The 18,768-nt window shown below is 37.5% G+C and overlaps 1 protein-coding gene across 2 annotated transcripts in view; it reads right to left on the bottom strand.

Annotated features, from left to right (window-relative positions):
• Positions 1–17,006: 17,006 nt before the first annotated feature.
• LOC109236714 (GDSL esterase/lipase 1-like) overlaps positions 17,007–18,768 on the bottom strand; it is a 5,829-nt gene continuing 4,067 nt past the window's right edge. For both annotated transcript variants that reach the window (XM_019402922.1, XM_019402923.1), the window contains 2 exons: positions 17,882–18,146; positions 17,007–17,399 (listed from right to left, as the gene is read on the bottom strand). In XM_019402922.1, coding sequence (XP_019258467.1) covers positions 17,158–17,399; positions 17,882–18,146 — 507 coding nt within the window. In that variant the 3' untranslated portion in view covers positions 17,007–17,157. The remainder of the gene's footprint in view (positions 17,400–17,881; positions 18,147–18,768) is intronic.

Below are 18,768 nucleotides of genomic sequence, written 5' to 3' on the forward strand. Positions count from 1 at the left end.
TCAAAATTCGGCCAAACGCCTAAGTCCAAAATCACCATATGAAGCTATTGGAATCATCAAAACACCATTTCGAAGTCGTCTACACAAAATTCAAACTGCGGTCAACTCCTTTCACTCAAGCTTCTAAAACAAGAATCATCCTTCCAAATCAATCCTGAATCGTCCAAAAATCAAACTTGACCACACACGTAAGTCATAATACCTAATACGAAGCTGCTCAAGACCTTAAGCCACCAAACAGGATGCTAATTCTCAAAATGGCCAGTCGGGTCGTTACATTCTCCCCCTCTTAAACAAACTTTCGTCCTCGAATATACCAAGAACCAGTTCGAAGCCATGAAATCATTGGATGAACTCACCACACATATACTCGCGGGGTGACCCCATGTCACCTCAATCCGCATAAGCTCGACAACACCATCTCAACTGAAGATTATTCCTCCCACCCATACTGATAAACCTTGAACCAAAATTTTCACCATCCGATCATTTCCCATAGACCCGATTTCCTCATCAACACACAATATCAACCTCAAACAGTTGCAGCAACTCATACCTACACCCACAAGGTACAACCACACGGCGTAACACATAACACATATGCCCATAACAACATCTCTGACCACTATAGCTGCCCATAATCAAATCCAGCACCGGCAGTTAACCTCATATCAGCTAAAACCCTATTCCAAACTTTCACAACACTGATAACGATGCAAGAGACATAAAGATATCATGACCATCCACTCAAATCAACAAGTCACATCCAACGCCACCTGGGCATACACCTCGTAAGCCAAAATCCAGTAAGCACAACACGAATATGACTAAATATGCAAAGAAAAATACATCAGAGAATTATCAGACGAGCCCGACAGGCACAACTCTCTATCAGTACCATACTTTGCATCAATCCCACAAGGGAGAATCAAAACATATGAACCAATCACAATGATCTCATCCTAACATAACTCCACCGCGACACGTAGCCCGGTTCAAACATATCAAACCACATGAAAATGCGAGGGTCTCACCCTCAACTCTAAATCATAAATAGAATACACATCATTCCCACCGAACCCTTCCACTAATTCAATTCTGCATAACAAAATCTCGGCATGTAACGAACTCCTCATACTGGTAGGGGATTTAAATCACAAATCGTAGCCAAACCATCCAAAAATCACATCAAAACCTACCGTAATGAGTAATAGATATTCATTTCTAGTCTCATAGCTCTCAACAGTGAACAAAACAAAACGATAGATACGGGCTACCAATACAGGATCTCCCACACATGGGTAAAACCAAAATAACCACTCGTATACTGAACATAGGCCGACAAGGCCATACAATCTTTTACGTACATGACATCTGTCTACAAGCCTCTAAGAATACATAATTTTTATAAAGGTCGGGACAAAGTCCAGCCATACCAAACAATACACGTCTAAATCATACTAACCAAACAAGCAACTCCGAAGCAAATGGAGTGCACCAATATCTTCTGCTGAGCTGACAGCCTACTTGGAGGGCTCTCGACCTGTCTCTTGGGACCTGTGGGCATGAAACGCAGCGTCCCCAGGCAAAAGGGACGTCAGTACCAATAATGTATCGAGTATGTAAGGCACATAAATAAGTATATAACAGACACGAAAGAAATATAGAGTAAATGACTCAACATGTATGTCTGGATAACTCTGTAATTCATGAAATAATTATAGGGTCATGCATATACGTATGAATGTCATGTCGTGCATAGGTACATATTTTATAACATCATCAGGCCTCTGAGGGCATCCCATCATATCTCGGCCACTATGGGCAAAATCATCAATGTATACTAGTTGATCAGGTGGTGGTGTGTATATAACACTGTAAACTTTTCCCATATGCCATATACATATATACGCGTATATAATGTCATCTGGTCATGGGTCAATGTACATGTAAATGAATGCAAGGCATGAGAAGTGCGTCAATAAAATCTGTCGGAATGTCATAAGACCATTATGCCTTTGAATAATATCATGAAGTAAACTCTTTCAACTTAGGTATTTTTTTGAGACCCACGAACAGATGATAAAATAATAGGACACATGGAAATTCAAGAACATAGGCACCTCTAATACTTCTATGAATAGAGTCATATTTAAGGAAGTTGTGCATTTTCTCGTTTCATTTGTATCGTATGGATCATGCCAAAAGAAATAATGGATAGGCTTAACATACCAGGAGTAGGAAAAAATTCGTATGATATTCTTGGAAAAAGTTGTACCGTACTCTTTTAGAACCGCAAAATTTTTACGTTGTTAAGCTTCTAAAAGTTCTCGTTGGATTTTTGGTTGAAGAAATCTCGTTGTTAATGTAGTGTTTAGAATCTAAAATTTGTTGAAAGCTTTACAAGAGTGGCTAACGTTCTGTTATGAAGTGCTTTTTACTCATCAATTCATGATTAATGTTCTAATTTGTAAGAATGACTACATTCAGATTGTAGGGATAGTATACCAATATAAGACATGAAGTGTCCTTTAATTATTAATTTGATTGACACCTAATCAAAATGACTAAGGAGTCATTTGCTTGAGGTGTGGCTTGCTGCCAGGATTTTAGTCTTTATCCAACAATTAATTAATTTAATTAGGTGATATCCCGCTACCCGGTAATTAACCAATTACCCACATAATTAAAAATTGTCTTAAATTACTTAAAATTCTACTTATTTTTTGTATACGGTCAAATTTAGGGAAGACCGATTTGAGGCTTCTATGGAAGTTTAGGCCCACCCCCGATGGGATCAAGGCACAGTCCAAGGCCCGTCCAGGGAGCACTCGCCTCGGCAGCGTACTTCAAAGACTCACCATGGTGTACCTCGAGGCCGTATGAAAATCGACGACCGTCATGGAAAGGCGGTAAACCCCCCAAGAGCACATGATAAGGACTGGCAGAACCTGCAAGAATAGTGTAAATTCGTACTGAGCCGTTATACAGTTGTACTAGTAGCATTTCTTCATCATTTATTAGATATGTACTGTGTTGGGATTCACCCCTCCTATTGTGACGACCCGACCCGTCGTCTCGTGAGAATCGCTCTGTTTCCCCCATTTCCTGCTTCGTTATGCTTCATTATCAGTGTCTTGTGTGAACGAGTTGAATTGGGTTGATTTTTGGAAGGAAATGAAACACTTAGTCTCTTTAAGGAAGACTTGTTTTGAAAAAGTCAACCGGATGTTGACCTATGAGTAAGAGGGCTCGGATGTGGATTCCGACAATTCAATTAGCTTCGGGGGATGATTTGTGACTTAGGAGTGTGATCGGAAGTGATTTTGGAGGTCCGGTGTAGAATTAGACTTGAATTGGCGAAGTCAGTATTTTGGCGAATTCCGGTTGATAGATGAGATTTTGATCCGAGGGTCGGAATGGAATTCCGAGAGTTTCTGTAGCTTCGTTAGGTGATTTGGTATGTGTGTGCAGAATTTCAGGTTATTCGGAGGTGATTTGGTTGGGTTTTTTATCAAATGCGTGTTTCGAAAGTTTTAGAAGAACTTAGACTTGAATCCGATGTAAATTTGGTGTTTGATGTTAGTTTTGGTGTTTTGAGAGTGCAACTAAGTTTGAATGATCATATGTGACGTGTTAGTATGTTCTTATGCGGTCCCGAGGAGCTCGGGTGAGTTTCGGATAGGTTTGGGCTGCGTTGTGCTCGTTTTTCTTATGCTTCGACGTCGTTTCTTCAAGCATAAATGATATCATATTGAACAAATGAATTCCGATTACTGTTTTGAATGAAGCATTAGATCCGTATCGTAATTATGGACCCGTAGCAAAAAGAATCGTCAAATTTGAACATCGTATGAGGATTTTATGGCCATTTTACCAAGGTTGCCCAGATTTTCAGGTTAATGACGAAATTGCCTCTGACGGCGTATTAAAAACCTGCACTATTTGTAAATCTTAAAACCTACATATCTCCTTCATTATAAGGTCAAACTGAGTGATTCAAAAGCCTAAATTCATTATAATTTCACAAGGAATCTATTGGGAGCAGTAAAACGCGTGATTAGCATACCTATAATGAGCAGGTCGAGTTTTCTTCCAATTTTTGAACGGGAAGAAGCTTCTGAGGCGATTTTTAAGAGAGAAAATCAGTGGGTATCACAGAGGTAAGTGATTTGATTATTAAAACTCGTTTATGGGTGATTATAGACCATAATCCCAGCCTTTAATTCATGAAAAACAGTAGAAAAATAGGATTTTGGGGCCTGAGATTATGAGATCTTTAGGGGTCGATTTGAGGGGTCAAACGGACTCCGATTTTGGTGTTCTTTATATGTACGGAATCGGGAGAAGATGAAGAACACTTTTCTGTAAAAATTTCTGAGTTTCGAGAAGTGGTCCCGGGGCTCGGGTTTTGTCAATTTCGGGATTATTGATGCTTTTCGATTATTTTCGATTGGGTAATGATGCTATAGCATAATGTGACGTATTCGTTGTGGTTTTGATCAGATTCGACGCGCGAGGAGGTCGATTAGCGAGCTAGGATTTTGGCCGGCTTGAGGTTAGTAATAGATGTAAATGCTGTGTTGAGGGTTTGAAACCCCGAATTTGCACATTGTAGTGCTATGTTGAGGTGACTTGCACGCCGGATAACGAGCGTGGGGTAGAGCACCGTCGGGGATCGTGACTTGGTCCGTCCCGCTTAATAAAATTACTACCTAATTGATTGAAGCTTAGTGAGATCCTTATAAAAATGGATTAATTGTCATAATTTGGCCTCGTGCCAACTGATTGAATCCTTCAGGATTGTTTTTACTGGTTTCTTACCATATTTTCAGACAATTGAATTCAGTCCTAGTATTTACTACTGTTTTGCAAACTCAGCCACTTTTTCTCAAAACTTGGAACTTAAATAATATTTCTAATGAAGTTTGGGCTGAATATTTCTATATTATTGTGTTCGAGGGGCTTATATGATTCTGGACTGAGTATGGGATCGGGCTGCGCGCAACAGCAGTATTATATTGATATTGATATGAGGCTTAGGGCCTAATGGATGCCTCGAGATGGCTTGATATTGCGCTTGGGCCGTAAGGGGCCCCTCCCGGAGTCTGCACACCCTAGTGAGCGCCGTCGATGATAAATAAATGGAGCGGGCTGCACGCCGCAGCGGGTACTAGAGGGTACCGTACTATTTGTTGCATGTCTTAATTGATTGTCATTCATTTACTTATCTGTTGCAGCATCATTGTTTTCATTGGTTTATTGAGTTGACATTATCTGGATTAAACTGTTGTAATTATAGCTTACATTGTGCCTATCCAGGATTTCTTACTCTCAACCCTTATTTATGTTTATTACTCTCTGGGTTGCACCTTGTGTGCAGATCTATGTGCACCCACTGAGGCTGAGTGAGGATTTCTCTGCCAAGCATCATATCTGGGAGCACCAAGGTAGCTGCATGACGTCCGCAGTCCTGGTCTTCCCATCTAACCTATTTGCTTTATTTTCGCATTTCTCTAGAGCAATATGTAGTAGGTTGACACCCGTGTATTAGAGGCTCAGACTTGTGACACCGGATTCTTCGGGCTGTGTAGAAGTATATCTACTTGGGTTTTCCGCATGTTTTAATTATATTTCAGAGTTTCAGTATTATGACTTAGTAATTATTTGTGTTAATTGAATCATGAACTGTATAAAAAGGGTTAAGGTTGTTGAATTGGTCGGGCTTGCCTAGCAGTGTGTTGGGCGCCATCACGACCGGGGTTGGGGTCGTGACAACTATCAAGAATAGGAGCAGGTGGAGGGCGGGTATGGGGTTTGGGTAGGGGATCCTGGGAAATTAGAGGAGGAATAGATTGGCCACTAGATTCACCACTCTTGGATTTTTCCTTATTTTTACTAAAGATTTTTTTTAAGGAATAGGCCATCTTAATTATAATTATACAAAGTAAATAAAACAAACAAAATTATAAAATTAAAACTAGAGTTTATCGAATTGACGAGCAACTTGTTGAAAATTAATTATTGTTGAAGACTTGAATACTTCAATTCACCAACTTCACAATTTTTCACACAAGTTGCAACAATAAAGTAACCAATTTTAGAAGAAAATTAGAGANGAAAAAAGTGTAATTATAAAAAGTTGGGGTTAAAACAAAGTTGGGGGGGTTAAATAGCTATTTTATAAATAGCCAACAGCTATTTTGGCAGAAATAACGGCTAGATTTTAAATGGGTAACGGTCAGATTATTTTGTGGGAATTTTTTTTATTTAAATTTAGCCGTTGGGCCCGGTTGAGACCGTTTGGGACCGGTTGAACCGGCCCACTTAGGACCCGGGCCCAAACGGTCATGATCCTAACGGTCTTCTTATGTGAACCGGTCCACATGGGCCTGCACCTCCCCCTGGTCCCGGGATTAAACGGGTAGGCCCGTTTAGGCCCACTACCCATATGGGCTCGCAGGCCCGGGCCTAACCGGTCCACTTGCCAGCCTTATACAAGACGACCGGACAACCCCAGCCCTACAAAAATACAGTCCTTTACCATCCATACATGGCCTCCTTTGATATAGTAAACATGAATCCATTGAATTCATAGTCTGAGCTTTATTTTTACACTGATCCACAGGTGCTTGAAGGTGGCTGCTCTGTTTCAAGTGCAAATTTCAATCACATTAAAACCTCCTGCTGATCTTGGGGAGCATACACTCCTCCATAACACTAAAGCTTTCTTTGTCTAGTCATTCCCCTCTGTCCATAGAAATCTTCTGTAAATGGCTTCGATCAAATGAATAACTTTTTTGGCAGGATAAAAATCTGGCACTAGAAAGTTGCTTAGCAAAGAGAATGCTTTTAATCAATTGCAGTCTCCTTGCACAAGACAGAAATTTGGATGTCCATGCTGTAATTCTTCTCATGATTCTTTCCAAAAGTGGCTGACACTGTGATATTGATAGCCTCTTAATGTTAAGAGGCACTACTACGTATTTTACAGGCAGCTCACCCCTTAGGTAAACCCAGTGAGTCCAAGATTTCTTGTTTCATAGTTTCAGAAACTCCTCCAGATGTTGGAGATATTGAGAAGGGAACTTTCAGAAGTGACTACTATTTGGAGGCTTATTGATGAGCGTAGTAATTTAGTTAATTCCATTCTGTAGCTACTAATTGCTTGACATGGGATGTATGTCATTGTATTCAATTCGGTTATATACACGGTATTCAATTCAGATGTATTCATTCTTATATATTTTATATTATATTCAATTTTACTGTATTAAATTCAGTTGTATTCAAACAACAACAAAAATCAAGAAATATGGTGTATACCGTTCTATTCAATTCGGTTGTATACACTGTATTCAATTCGGCTATATTCATTCTTAATTATTTTACATTGTATTCAATTTCACTGTATTCAATTCGACTGTATTCAAACTATAAAATAATACAAAAAATAGTGATCTTCGATTTTATTCAATTTACTGTATTCATTCATAGCTGCTTTTACATTGTATATAATTTACTATATAGAAATGGGCCAAAAATACCCCTAAACTTTACGACCAGGAGCAAATATACCCTCCGTTAAAAGTTGGGCCTCTCCATACCCTTGCCGTTACTCAATTGAAGCACAAATACCCTTTACTAAACGGCAGACCACTAAAAAATAATTTAACTTATTTTTTTGCCACGTAGACTTAGTTACCATTCATTAACCCCTTACCCTCGTTTATTTGTCCGCCATAAAATCAGAAGCCTCTTTATCGATTTTCCCAATTTCTGCTGCTAGGGTTCCCAAACTAAGGAGGCTACCCATGAGATTTCTATGAGAGATTCAGTTATTCCATGAAGGTTAGTAGCTTTTATACTAATAGATTGTTGAAAATGTTTATATCTGAGTGGGGGTCGGGTTGTAGATTCTTATGAAATTTTCGTTTGTATAGAGGAACACATGATAGAGGTGTTTTTGCTAAAATTATCTGGTAAAAATGATAGTTTAATGTATAAAGGTGTGTCTTTTTATGATTTTGTCTGGTTCTTGGTGGTCCTATTTTGGTCTGCTAATTTTAATATGATTACTTTATTCTTTTTTCATAACTAAAGTGGTCCATGTGTATTTGTTTGTTTCATCTTTTGCATGTGACTACTTTCCAGGATGATTGACAAAGTGGAAATTATTTTCAATTATGGGGGTCAGTGGGTCATTTCAACCGAGTTAGGATACATCAAGAATCTGGTGCACAGTTATTTCTGAGACAGAAATAAGACTGAAAAGCAAGAAAAAATGGCAAAATCTAACTGGGACAAGAAGGTTTCAGTTCAGAGGAGATCACATAGGAAGCTCAGTGCCAACTAAGTTGCTTTTCTCACCAAACAAGGCAACATGGATAGGTAAGGCAGCCATAACATTCAACCAGTTGCAAGAACAAGTCAGAAAAAAGAGAGTGAAGAAGATGGGGATAAAGGGTAAAGGTGCACCTGCACCCGAGATATAGTTGTTGGATAGTTAATGTTTTATGAAGACTAGTATTTGGTAGTTGGACAGTTATGCTAGTCTTTTGACTTAGCCATCCAGTGTTTGATTATATTTAGTATTTTTTGGTATTGATTAAGCACCTGATGAATAGCCTTTTGGTATGATATTTTTATCTTGGTGAATTTAAAGTTTGTGACCTCTTTTTGGTATGTGAAGTTTTGTTTGTTGCATACTCAAAATTAAACGGCTTTTGGTATGACTTTTGTATCTTTGCATTATTGCATGATTGTTGATAGTGTATAGACAATTCAGCAGCATGGTAATATGGAAAGTGTACCTTTCATGAAATATGGTAATATGAAAATTGTACCTTTCGTGAAATATGGTAATATGGAAATTTAGTGGTTGCAGAAGAGGCACAAGTGAGCTGTTTAGCTTCAGAAAACAAAAACTCTGAAGGCATTTTAATGTGCTTGTCTAGCATCTTATTAAGGTTAGAGTACATCTAAAGGGAAGATAGCAAATCTAGAATCTGAGGGCATGAATCAGGCATATTACCAAGCTATCATGAATCACGTAACATGGATCAGGCATATTACCCAACAACATTGCTTTTCAATTTCCTTTCCAAATAGTCACTGGATTGTTAAGCAACAATAACAGTAATATCATCCAAATAGTTGGTCTCTTCATAAATTCAAACCAAGCTCATTACATACTGGAACAAAAAAGCATTTTCATTGCACTTCAGGGATATGTTCATTTTCATTGCACTTCAGGGATAGAACATCTGTTTTAATATACATACTGGAAAAAAAAGAAGCAGAATAAAAATGTTAACTAGCTACAATTAATCCAATATCTCAATTGTTATTCCATCTTCCAAGACGCGATTATTCCAACAAAACAACACAAGATACAAATAACAATCCACTGCTTGAATACTTTATTTTTCAACTTTTGGTTCACTCTAACATCATGTACCAGCAAATTCTCAAGATCTGCCACCTTCTTCTTCAAAACATCATTTTCCTTCAACATTTCAGTCCCTCCAACTACCACATATTTTTCAAGATCAATCACCTTCCGCTGCAAAGCATTTCTTTCACGTTTAAGCCAATCTTTTTCCTTCTTTAAATTGCATATAAGTTCTATAACTCTAGGTGGAAGCTCATTATCCTCCCATTCCCAATAAGCACATTTTTCTCCTTGTCCAAAAATCATAAAACAATTACTAAAAATTATTCATCATACCAGTGCAAAAGAATCGAAAAAAGACATAAATGACATTACAAAACTATAACTTACATCCGATTTCGAGCACTTGAAGAATCGTCTCCCAGCATTAAAAGGAGTCCAAGCCATCAAATGTGTAGCAACATTACCCCAGTAACAAGTCCTTCTTGACCCAGAAGAGACAATTGAACTCTCAGACATTATTTTAAGTAGTAAAGGTGGAGAACTATTATTTTGAAGAGAAGAGATGATGAACCATTCGAAACCCTAGCAGCAGAAATTGGGAAAATTGATAAAGGGGCTATTGATTTTGTGGGGGAGAAATAAACGAGGGTAAGGGCTTTTGATTTTGTTGGGGAGAAATAAACGAGGGTAAGGGGTTAATGACTGGTAACTAATTCTACGTGGAAAAAAAATAAGTTAAATTATTTTTTAGTGGTCAGCTGTTTGGTAAAGGGTATTTGTGCTTCAGTTGAGTAACGGTAAGGGTATGGAGAGGCCCAACTTTTAACGGAGGGTTTGCTCCTGGTCGTAAGGATTAGGGGTATTTTTGGCACATCCGTTTACTATATTTAATTTGGTTGTATTCAAACAACAAAAATTCAAAAAATACAGTGATCTGCCATAAAAGATAATCTTCGGAATACATAATTACAGGAAAAAATACAAAAAATAAATAAATTGTATTTGCATTGAAAAATACAGAATACACTCAAATTTGAGTGTATTTGTACAAAATACGATGTATTTGTATCATTATATGTGACACAATAGCAAAGAAGAGAAGAAAGTTCGCCGGAGATGACGTCTTCCGGCCAAGCAAAACACCTGTATATACTGTATTAAAACTAAAAAAATGGAGACAAACAAAATTTTGGCTAGATATGAGAATACACTAACACTTTGTATCTACCAAAATCTGGTCAGACGAACAAAAATTCGGCCATAATGTATATTTCGTTGTATTTAATTTGGCCACAAGAAATAAAATATACTCAAATTTGAGAAATACACTCAGATTTGAGAAAAATACACTCGGATCAGAGAAATCTGGTCGGTTGGCCATGGATTCCAGCTAGAGATGACGACGGTGATGGAGGTAATGACAAGACCGATCTGAATTGAGGAATTTTCATAGCGGGTGAGAGAACAAAGGAGAAAGAAAAAAATAAAAAGGAGGTTGAAGGTTAGTGTTCTGGCGAGCGGTTGTTCTCTAGAGAGATTGTAACACTAGAGAGATAGAGAGTTTAAGGGAGATGGGGGAGGCGGACAGGCTATAGTACGAAGATGAAAGGAGGAAGAGAGGAAAAAGTTACTTTAGGGTTAGAAATCCCTTAGAGAGGGTATTTGCCATAAAAACCAATATGTAGCTTGTATTATAATTAGTTTAAAGTGTATTTATTTATGATAAATACAGTGTATAATTTAGTTATACCGTGTAAAATTTTCTATTGAGAGTCCAGATTGAGGCCCATTCCATAATACTTATTTGTACATGGGCTGAAAGCCCAATATTTCTTTGTCTTGTATTTTCCCTTTCATTTGTAGTTAGTTGGGTCCATTTTTTTTATAGTTTCTAGACTTTTCTATTTTGTAACAGATGAACAAAATTCATTCTAAAATATCAATAATATCTCTTTCTTCTCTCCCAATCTCATTTCAAACCCTAGAACGACTCGGTACAAATTTACTTTGATTTACGCTGCTAACATGGTATCATAGCAAGGGATATCATAGATTTGGGTCTGTTGTATCGTCCGATGTTACCCCCATTCAATTTCATCGATAGCTGTAATTTTCTGCACGTTCGTCAATTCCGACAAATTTTGTGTTTTGGCGTATTTTTTCTACACGATTTCGTTGTAGATAAACATTTGGTGTTTTTCCCGTGATTTGCCGTTACATTTTGGTGAAGCTGGTATTTTCACTTCTCGGTTGTGTTCTTTTAAAGGTCGTACCTCTCTGATTGCGACGAGGATCGGTGCATTTACTTTTTCCTCATTTTGCATAGTGTTTCTCTGTTGATTGTGATAAACTTTTTGTCATTGTTTCTCATTAAACCATGACTATTACATCTAGTACTTCGTCTTCGTCTACTTGTGACAACTTAACTCAAACTGCTGCAAGTACACATCTTTCCTTTCATCCTGATGTCTACACACACCCTTGCCATCATTTATATGTCCATCCGTCAGATTTGTTAGGGTCTTTTCTAGTTGCTGATCGGTTTGACGGGTCATTACATGGAAGTTGGCGTCGATCCATAGTTACTTTATTTGTTAGAAATAAACTTGACTTCATCCATGGCACTTATGAAAAGCCACTTGAGGGTTCTCCTTTACTTCGCCAATGGCAGCAATGTAAGGATCTGGTTGTTGCATGGCTTACTAATTCTGTCACTAAAGAGATTCACCAAACTGTTGTCTATTCTGAATTTGCAAAAGACATCTGGAGGGAATTAGAATCTAGGTATGGGCAAGTTGATGAGGCTAGGTTCTTTGAATTAAAAGAGGAGTTGGCACATGTTTCACAGTGTGCACTTATGAACTCCCCAAATAGGTGTACTTATGGTAGGAATGCTAAGTCTAAAGCAAAACAACGAGTATATCAGTTTCTTATGGGTCTCAATAAAGTCTATGTCCAAGTTTGAAGTAATATTCTCATGACAAAGCCCCTTCCCTCCATGGATATTGTTTATAGTATCCTCTTAAGTGATGAGAAATAAAGACAAGTGTCTGCAACTTCTCAATTCTCATCAGACTCTGCTTCCCTCCATGCTGGGGTTTCTAAGCAGTCATACCCTGCCAAGATAGCCTTTAATTCTCACAAAACTTCCGCCACTTGCAAGTATTGTAAGAAACTTGGACATAACATTAAGAAGTGCTCCAAATTTCATGGTTTTTCACAAAAATTTAAGTTCACCGGTGGAGGTCCTCGCAAGGTTGCAGCTGATTCTTCTGGTTCATAGTAAGTGATTTCTGGGTTAAATAGCTCTCTTGCTCAAGCTACCTCTTCTGATCAAGCTTCTGGGGTTCCTGACATCACTCAGAACCAGTATGTTCAACTAATGCAGCTTCTCCAATATTTTTGTCTCAATCCTGATCCCTCTCATTGCCTCATGGCTTCTACTCACTTTGCAGGTAGAGAAGCCACACACAGTATACTTAAACCCTATTTATTTCACAAGTAGACAGTTCTATTTGGATTATAGATTCTGGAGCTTCTGATCATATGACTTCTCAGAAGTCACTTCTTTTTAATATTCAACCTCTCTCTATTCCATGTCTTGTTTCCCTGCCTAATGGTTATAAGGTTAAAGTCACCAATTGTGGATCTTTAACTTTGTTTCCAAACTTCACCTTGAACAATGTGATTTATGTCCCTACTTTCTAATACAACCTCATCTCTGTTTACCACTTGGTTTCACAGTTTGATGGCAAAGCTCAATTCTTTAGCACTTTGTGTTATTTACAGGCCCTTCACTGAAGAAGCCTCTGGTGCTTGGTAGATTGGACCATGGTTTATACAAACTAGAGATTCCTCCTCCTGCTTCTTTCTCTTCATGTGTTTCAAGTTTAATAGTTTCTTATCCTGCTAGTTCTCTTTCTGATGTTACTATTTCTAATAGTGTTAATAAGTCTGAGTCTAATGTTGTCCCTTGCATTGTTCCTCATTGTAATTTTGCTCATGCAAATTTGAATAAAATGGATGTGATTTGGCACTTTAGACTTTGACATGTTCCTTTTTCAAGAATGAAAACATATCTTTATTCTTAGTTCTTTTCTTTCTTCCAAACAATCCTTTCCATGTTCTATATGTCCCTTAGCTAGACAGACCAGACTTTATTTCCCTGATAGTATCACTCATTCTACTGCTCCTTTTGAACTCATTCATATTGATACCTGGGTCCCTTACCATTCTCCCACTTCTACTAGTTCAACATATTTCCTTACCATTGTAGATGACTACTCTAGAGCTACCTGGACTCATCTTCTAGGAGCTAAGAGCAATGCTTTTGATATGCTCAAAACTATGAGGAGTGATGATGCCCTAAAGCTGGGCTCTAGTTTTGTTGGATCCAAGTTGTTTTCAGAAAAAGGTATCATTCATCAAACTTTCTGTCCATACACACATCAGCAAAATGGTGCTGTGGAAAGAAAGCATAGGCATCTCCTTGAAACTACAAGGGCATTTCTATTTCAATCTTCTTTACCTATTTCCTTTTAAGGTGATTGCATCCCTACTGCTACCTGCCTAATCAATATATTTCCTTCTTCCTTGTTGCATAACAAGAGTCCCTTTGAAGTACTGTATGGTAAGACTCCCTCATATGCTCACCTTAGAACATTTGGTTGCTTGTATTATGCTACTGCTCCTAAGTTTCATAGAAACAAGTTTGAGCCATGGTCTCTGCCATGTGTCTTTATAGGGTATTCTTTTGCTAAGAAAGGCTACAAATTGTATAATGTCACTTCTAAATCTTGTTTTGTTTCTAAAGATGTTGTTTTCCATGAGTATGTCATTCCCTTTGCACTTTCTTCTTCTAGCCCTGCCTCTTATTCTCCCCTCCTTCTGTTCTTGATGATTCTGTTGCCCCACCTTCTCCATCTTTTGCTCCTCCTCCTTCTCCATCTTCTGTTTCTTCTTCTCCTTCTCTTGGCTCTTCTCCTTCTTCTACTTCCACTCCTACTTCTCCTACTATAACTATTGCCACTCCTCTTTCTCTTGTTCCTTAGGTTCCTATGAGGCAATCCTCTAGACCTTACAATCCTCCCGGATATTTGAAGGACTATGTTTGCACACTTCCTTCTTCCTGCTCCACTTCTGTTTCTAACACAGTCTCTACTAGTGAGCCTCTTGTCTTTGAGCCTTATACTTTCTCTCAAGATGACTCCATTCCTGAATGGCAAGAGGCAATGAAAAAGGAATTTGAGGCTCTTGAGGCAAATAGAACTTGGGTTGTTATTGATTCGCCTTTGGGAAAGAAGCCTATAAGGTGTAGATGGGTTTACAAGGTTAAATATAGAGCTGATTGTGCTATTGAAAGATATAAGGCTAGGTTAGTGGTCAAGGGTGACACACAAATGGAAGGAGTTGACTTCCATGAGACATTTTCCCCTATTGTAAAAATGTCCACTGTCAAGACTCTGGTTGATGTTTCCTTCAAGAAACATTGGCCCTTGTTTCAGCTTGATGTCAACAATGCTTTTTTGCATGGAGACCTTGATGAAGAGTTCTATATGAAGTTGCCTCCTGTGTATTCTGTTCCTTCTACTTCTAGTTCTGAGCAGCTGGTTTGCAAGCTTCAGAAATCTCTCTATGGTTTGAGAGACAGGTATACAGACAGCGGTATGCCAAATTGTCTCTATCTTCTAGAGGTTATACCTCTCTGAATGATTACTCCCCCTTCACAAGGGGTTATGGGGATTCTTTTGTGGCCTTAGCTGTGTATGTGGATGACATAATTTCGACTGGGACTGATTCTACTGAAATCTCTGCCTTGAAATCCTTCCTTCATCAACAATTTAAGATAAAGGATCTGGGTCTCTTAGATATTTTCTAGGGATTGAGGTTCTATATTCTGCTTCTGGGGTCCTCTTACATCATAGTTCATTACTGATCTGTTTTCTAAGTTTCATTGCTCAGATGTTTCTTCTGTCTTGTGTCCTCTTGATCTGAATGTGAAGCTTAAGGCTAAGAAGGGTGATCCCTGACCCACGCCTGAATTGTACAGATCCTTGATTGGTAAGCTCAATTTTTTAATTCACGCAAGGCCTGACATCAGCTTTGCAGTCCAACACCTTAGTCAATTTATGCAGTCTCCCTGCCTCCCACACATGTTTGTTGGCCTGCATCTGTTGAGGTACTTGAATGGTACATCTAATCATGGGATCTTCTTCAATGCTTCTCCAGACTTGTCTATTTCTTCCTACTATAACAGTGATTGGGATGCTTGTCCTGACACTAGGAAATCTATCTCTGGCTATTGTGTTTTATTGGGTGGTAGTCTTGTGGTTTGGAAGTCCAAGAAGCAGCCTATGATTTCCATGTCCTCTGTTGAAGCTGAGTATAGAGCATTGAATAAAGTTGTGGGTGAGTTGACCTAGTGGTCTAGATTGCTTGCTGACTTGGGACTTCCTTGTTCTTCCTCTGTTCCATTATTTTTTGACAGTCAAGATGCAATCCAGATTGCTAGAAACCTAGTTTTCCATGAAAGAACCAAGCATATTGAATCGGATTGTCATCTGGTTCGGGCCAAGCTTGTTGAGGGTTTAATTCATTTGGTTCACACTTCTTCCTCCACTCAGTTGGCTGACCTTTTTACCAAGCCTTTTCTGGGTACTGCTCATCATGATTGTTTGCTCAAGTTGGAGGTCTTCCCACCCTCCAACTTGAAGGGGGTGTTGGAGATATTGAGAAGAGTCGAGATTGATGCACATTTTCACTAATTGGGTCATTATACTTATTTGTACATGGGTTGAAAGCCCAATATTTCTTTGTCTTGTATTTGTCTCTTTCAGTTGTAAATTAGTTGGGTCCATTTTATATAGTTTCTAGACTTTTCTATTTTGTAGCAGATAAACAAAATTCATTATAAAATATCAATAATATCTCTCTCTTCTCTCCCAATCTCATGTCAAATCCTAGAATGATTCGGTGCTAATTTACTTTGATTTCCACTGCTAACACCAAAGAATATAGAGCTCTTCTGTTTGTTGACTGTTAGCCTTATGCTTGAGACAAGCGGGTAAAACAGTCATAGAGTAGTTTAGTTGAGCTCACATCTCCCCTGCAACATAGTAAGAAGTCATCTGCAAAACCAAGTTGTACTATTTACCGTTAATCATAATGATATCGCTTGGAGATAGAGCAATTGAGCTTATGCGACATATGCTACAACAAAAACTTTGGAGCTATTGTGCTTTAATAGAGATATAACCAACACTATTAAAAATGCCGTGGATTAATTGATACACATAAAGAAAAAATCTGAAATGACTGTGATCTAAAATATCTTAACAAATAAGGACCCGTTTATTCATAAAAAAAAAGTTTTTTTTTAAAAAAAAATCTTTTCAAAAACGCTTTTTCTCCACTCGCAAAACTGTAACATTCTGTCAAGTGAATCGGATGTCCAAACATAATTTCAAATTTCAAATACCGTTTTTCAACTTAACTTCAAAAATTACTTTATTTCAAAAATTATAATTTTTATGTCCAAACGCCTACTAAATCTATTAGAAAAATTGACAGACAAGGGAAAAATGGAATCAAATGAAGAAAAAAACAGATAAACTCATCTAATCAAAGGGAATTTATTAACTATTAGCATCCAAACAATTAATCTCCAATTCGAAATACATCAAAATGACAAGTTTTCTCAAGTGTGAAGGACTCATGAGATTTGGAGTAGTTTATTCAATAATAATGCCACCAATTATAGGCTATGCTGGTAGGTCGAAAAATGACTTTAAGTTGTAAGGGTTAACAACATCCTTAGTTCCATTCCATAGTAATTCAGCAACTTGTTTGTATGCCACTTCTGTAAGATGACCAGAGTCAAAAAATATATAATCCTTCACATTTTTGCACAACTTGTACTCTTTTACTTGTCTCTTCCCTCCACAACTATAAATTCCTCTGAATGGACCCGTCCCACAACAAGCACTTTTAGATGTTTTAAAACCTACACAAATAGTACAAATATATAAATGTTACAAAATCTTACAACATAAGCAAATATCACTCAGTTTGACTCTCGGTAAGCGAAATGTATTGAAACAGGAGGAGTAATATTGAACTATATAAACCGTCTTATCTAAAAGTTTAAACTATTAAAAAGTTAATATTTTAATAATTATTTTATGTGTACAACGCCTTCACATATGTGTCTATTTTTTCCCTAATCGCAGGCATATACTTTATTTTATAAAAAAAGAGTAGCCTGGTGCAGAAAGTATCTCGCGTTCATGTAGGGTTCGGGAAGGGCCGCAACCCAAGGGGTGTGGTGTAGATATACCCTAATGGAAGCATTAGTGAATGCTTTTACGATTCGAATCCGTGACCTATAGGTCACACGAAGACAACTTTACCGTTTTTTTTTTGTATAACAAAGTATATAAGAATGAAATGTTGATGAATTCAAATACCAGGCATATAGGAACTTACCATATTTTGAAGGGTTGTCAATCCTTTCAATAGCAACTTTGAAGAAATCAAACAAGGAATACTTAAATCCAGGTAATTTCTCCTCTAATTGCTTTAGCATTTTAGGCAAAGCTGAATTGTGTATTTTTGCAAGGTTTGTCAATTCTTCTAGGCAATTACCACTTTTATTTCCTTGTTGGAAATTAAGAGCCCTAGAACCTGGTGTACAACCCAAAGGAGCCAAACTAAGAATGGCAAATTTTCTCCCTCCTTTCTTGTATATTCCCTGTTGCATTAAATGGACAAAAATTATAAGAAATTTTATGCTAAAGTATAATTAGTTACTTTTTGCAAGATTTTGGAAAATTAAGATGACTAGGCGTTTGGACACAAAAATTGTAAAATTTCAAAAAGAAGTGAAAATAATTTTTAAGTGAAAATAGTATTTGAAAATTAGAATTGTGTTTGGACATGAATATTATTTTGGATTGTTTTTGAAGTTTTGCGAGTGATCAGAGTGAAAAATTTTAAAAACAGCTTTTTGGAGTTTTTAAATTTTTCGAAAAATTCCAAAATCCATCTTCAAGTGAAAACTGGAAATTTTATGGTCAATACTGATTTCGGGAAAAAGTGAATTTTTTTCTAAAAAAAAAAATGAAAAAAAATTCTTATGTCCAAACGGGCTCTAAATCAAAAGTAATACTCTATCCGTTTCAATTTAGATGAGGTAGTTTGACTCGAGACGGAGTTTAAGAAAAAAGAAAACTTTTGAAACTTGTGGTCTTAAAAGCTTAAAGGGTATAAGCTTTGTGGCGCCATGACATTTGTGTGGTTATAAAAGCTTCTCATTAAGGGTAAAATGTGCAAAAATGAAGAATTTAAAGTTAATTATTTCTAAATTTATAAAT

Source organism: Nicotiana attenuata, unplaced genomic scaffold, assembly GCF_001879085.1.
Source record: "Nicotiana attenuata strain UT unplaced genomic scaffold, NIATTr2, whole genome shotgun sequence".
Lineage (NCBI taxonomy): Eukaryota > Viridiplantae > Streptophyta > Magnoliopsida > Solanales > Solanaceae > Nicotiana > Nicotiana attenuata.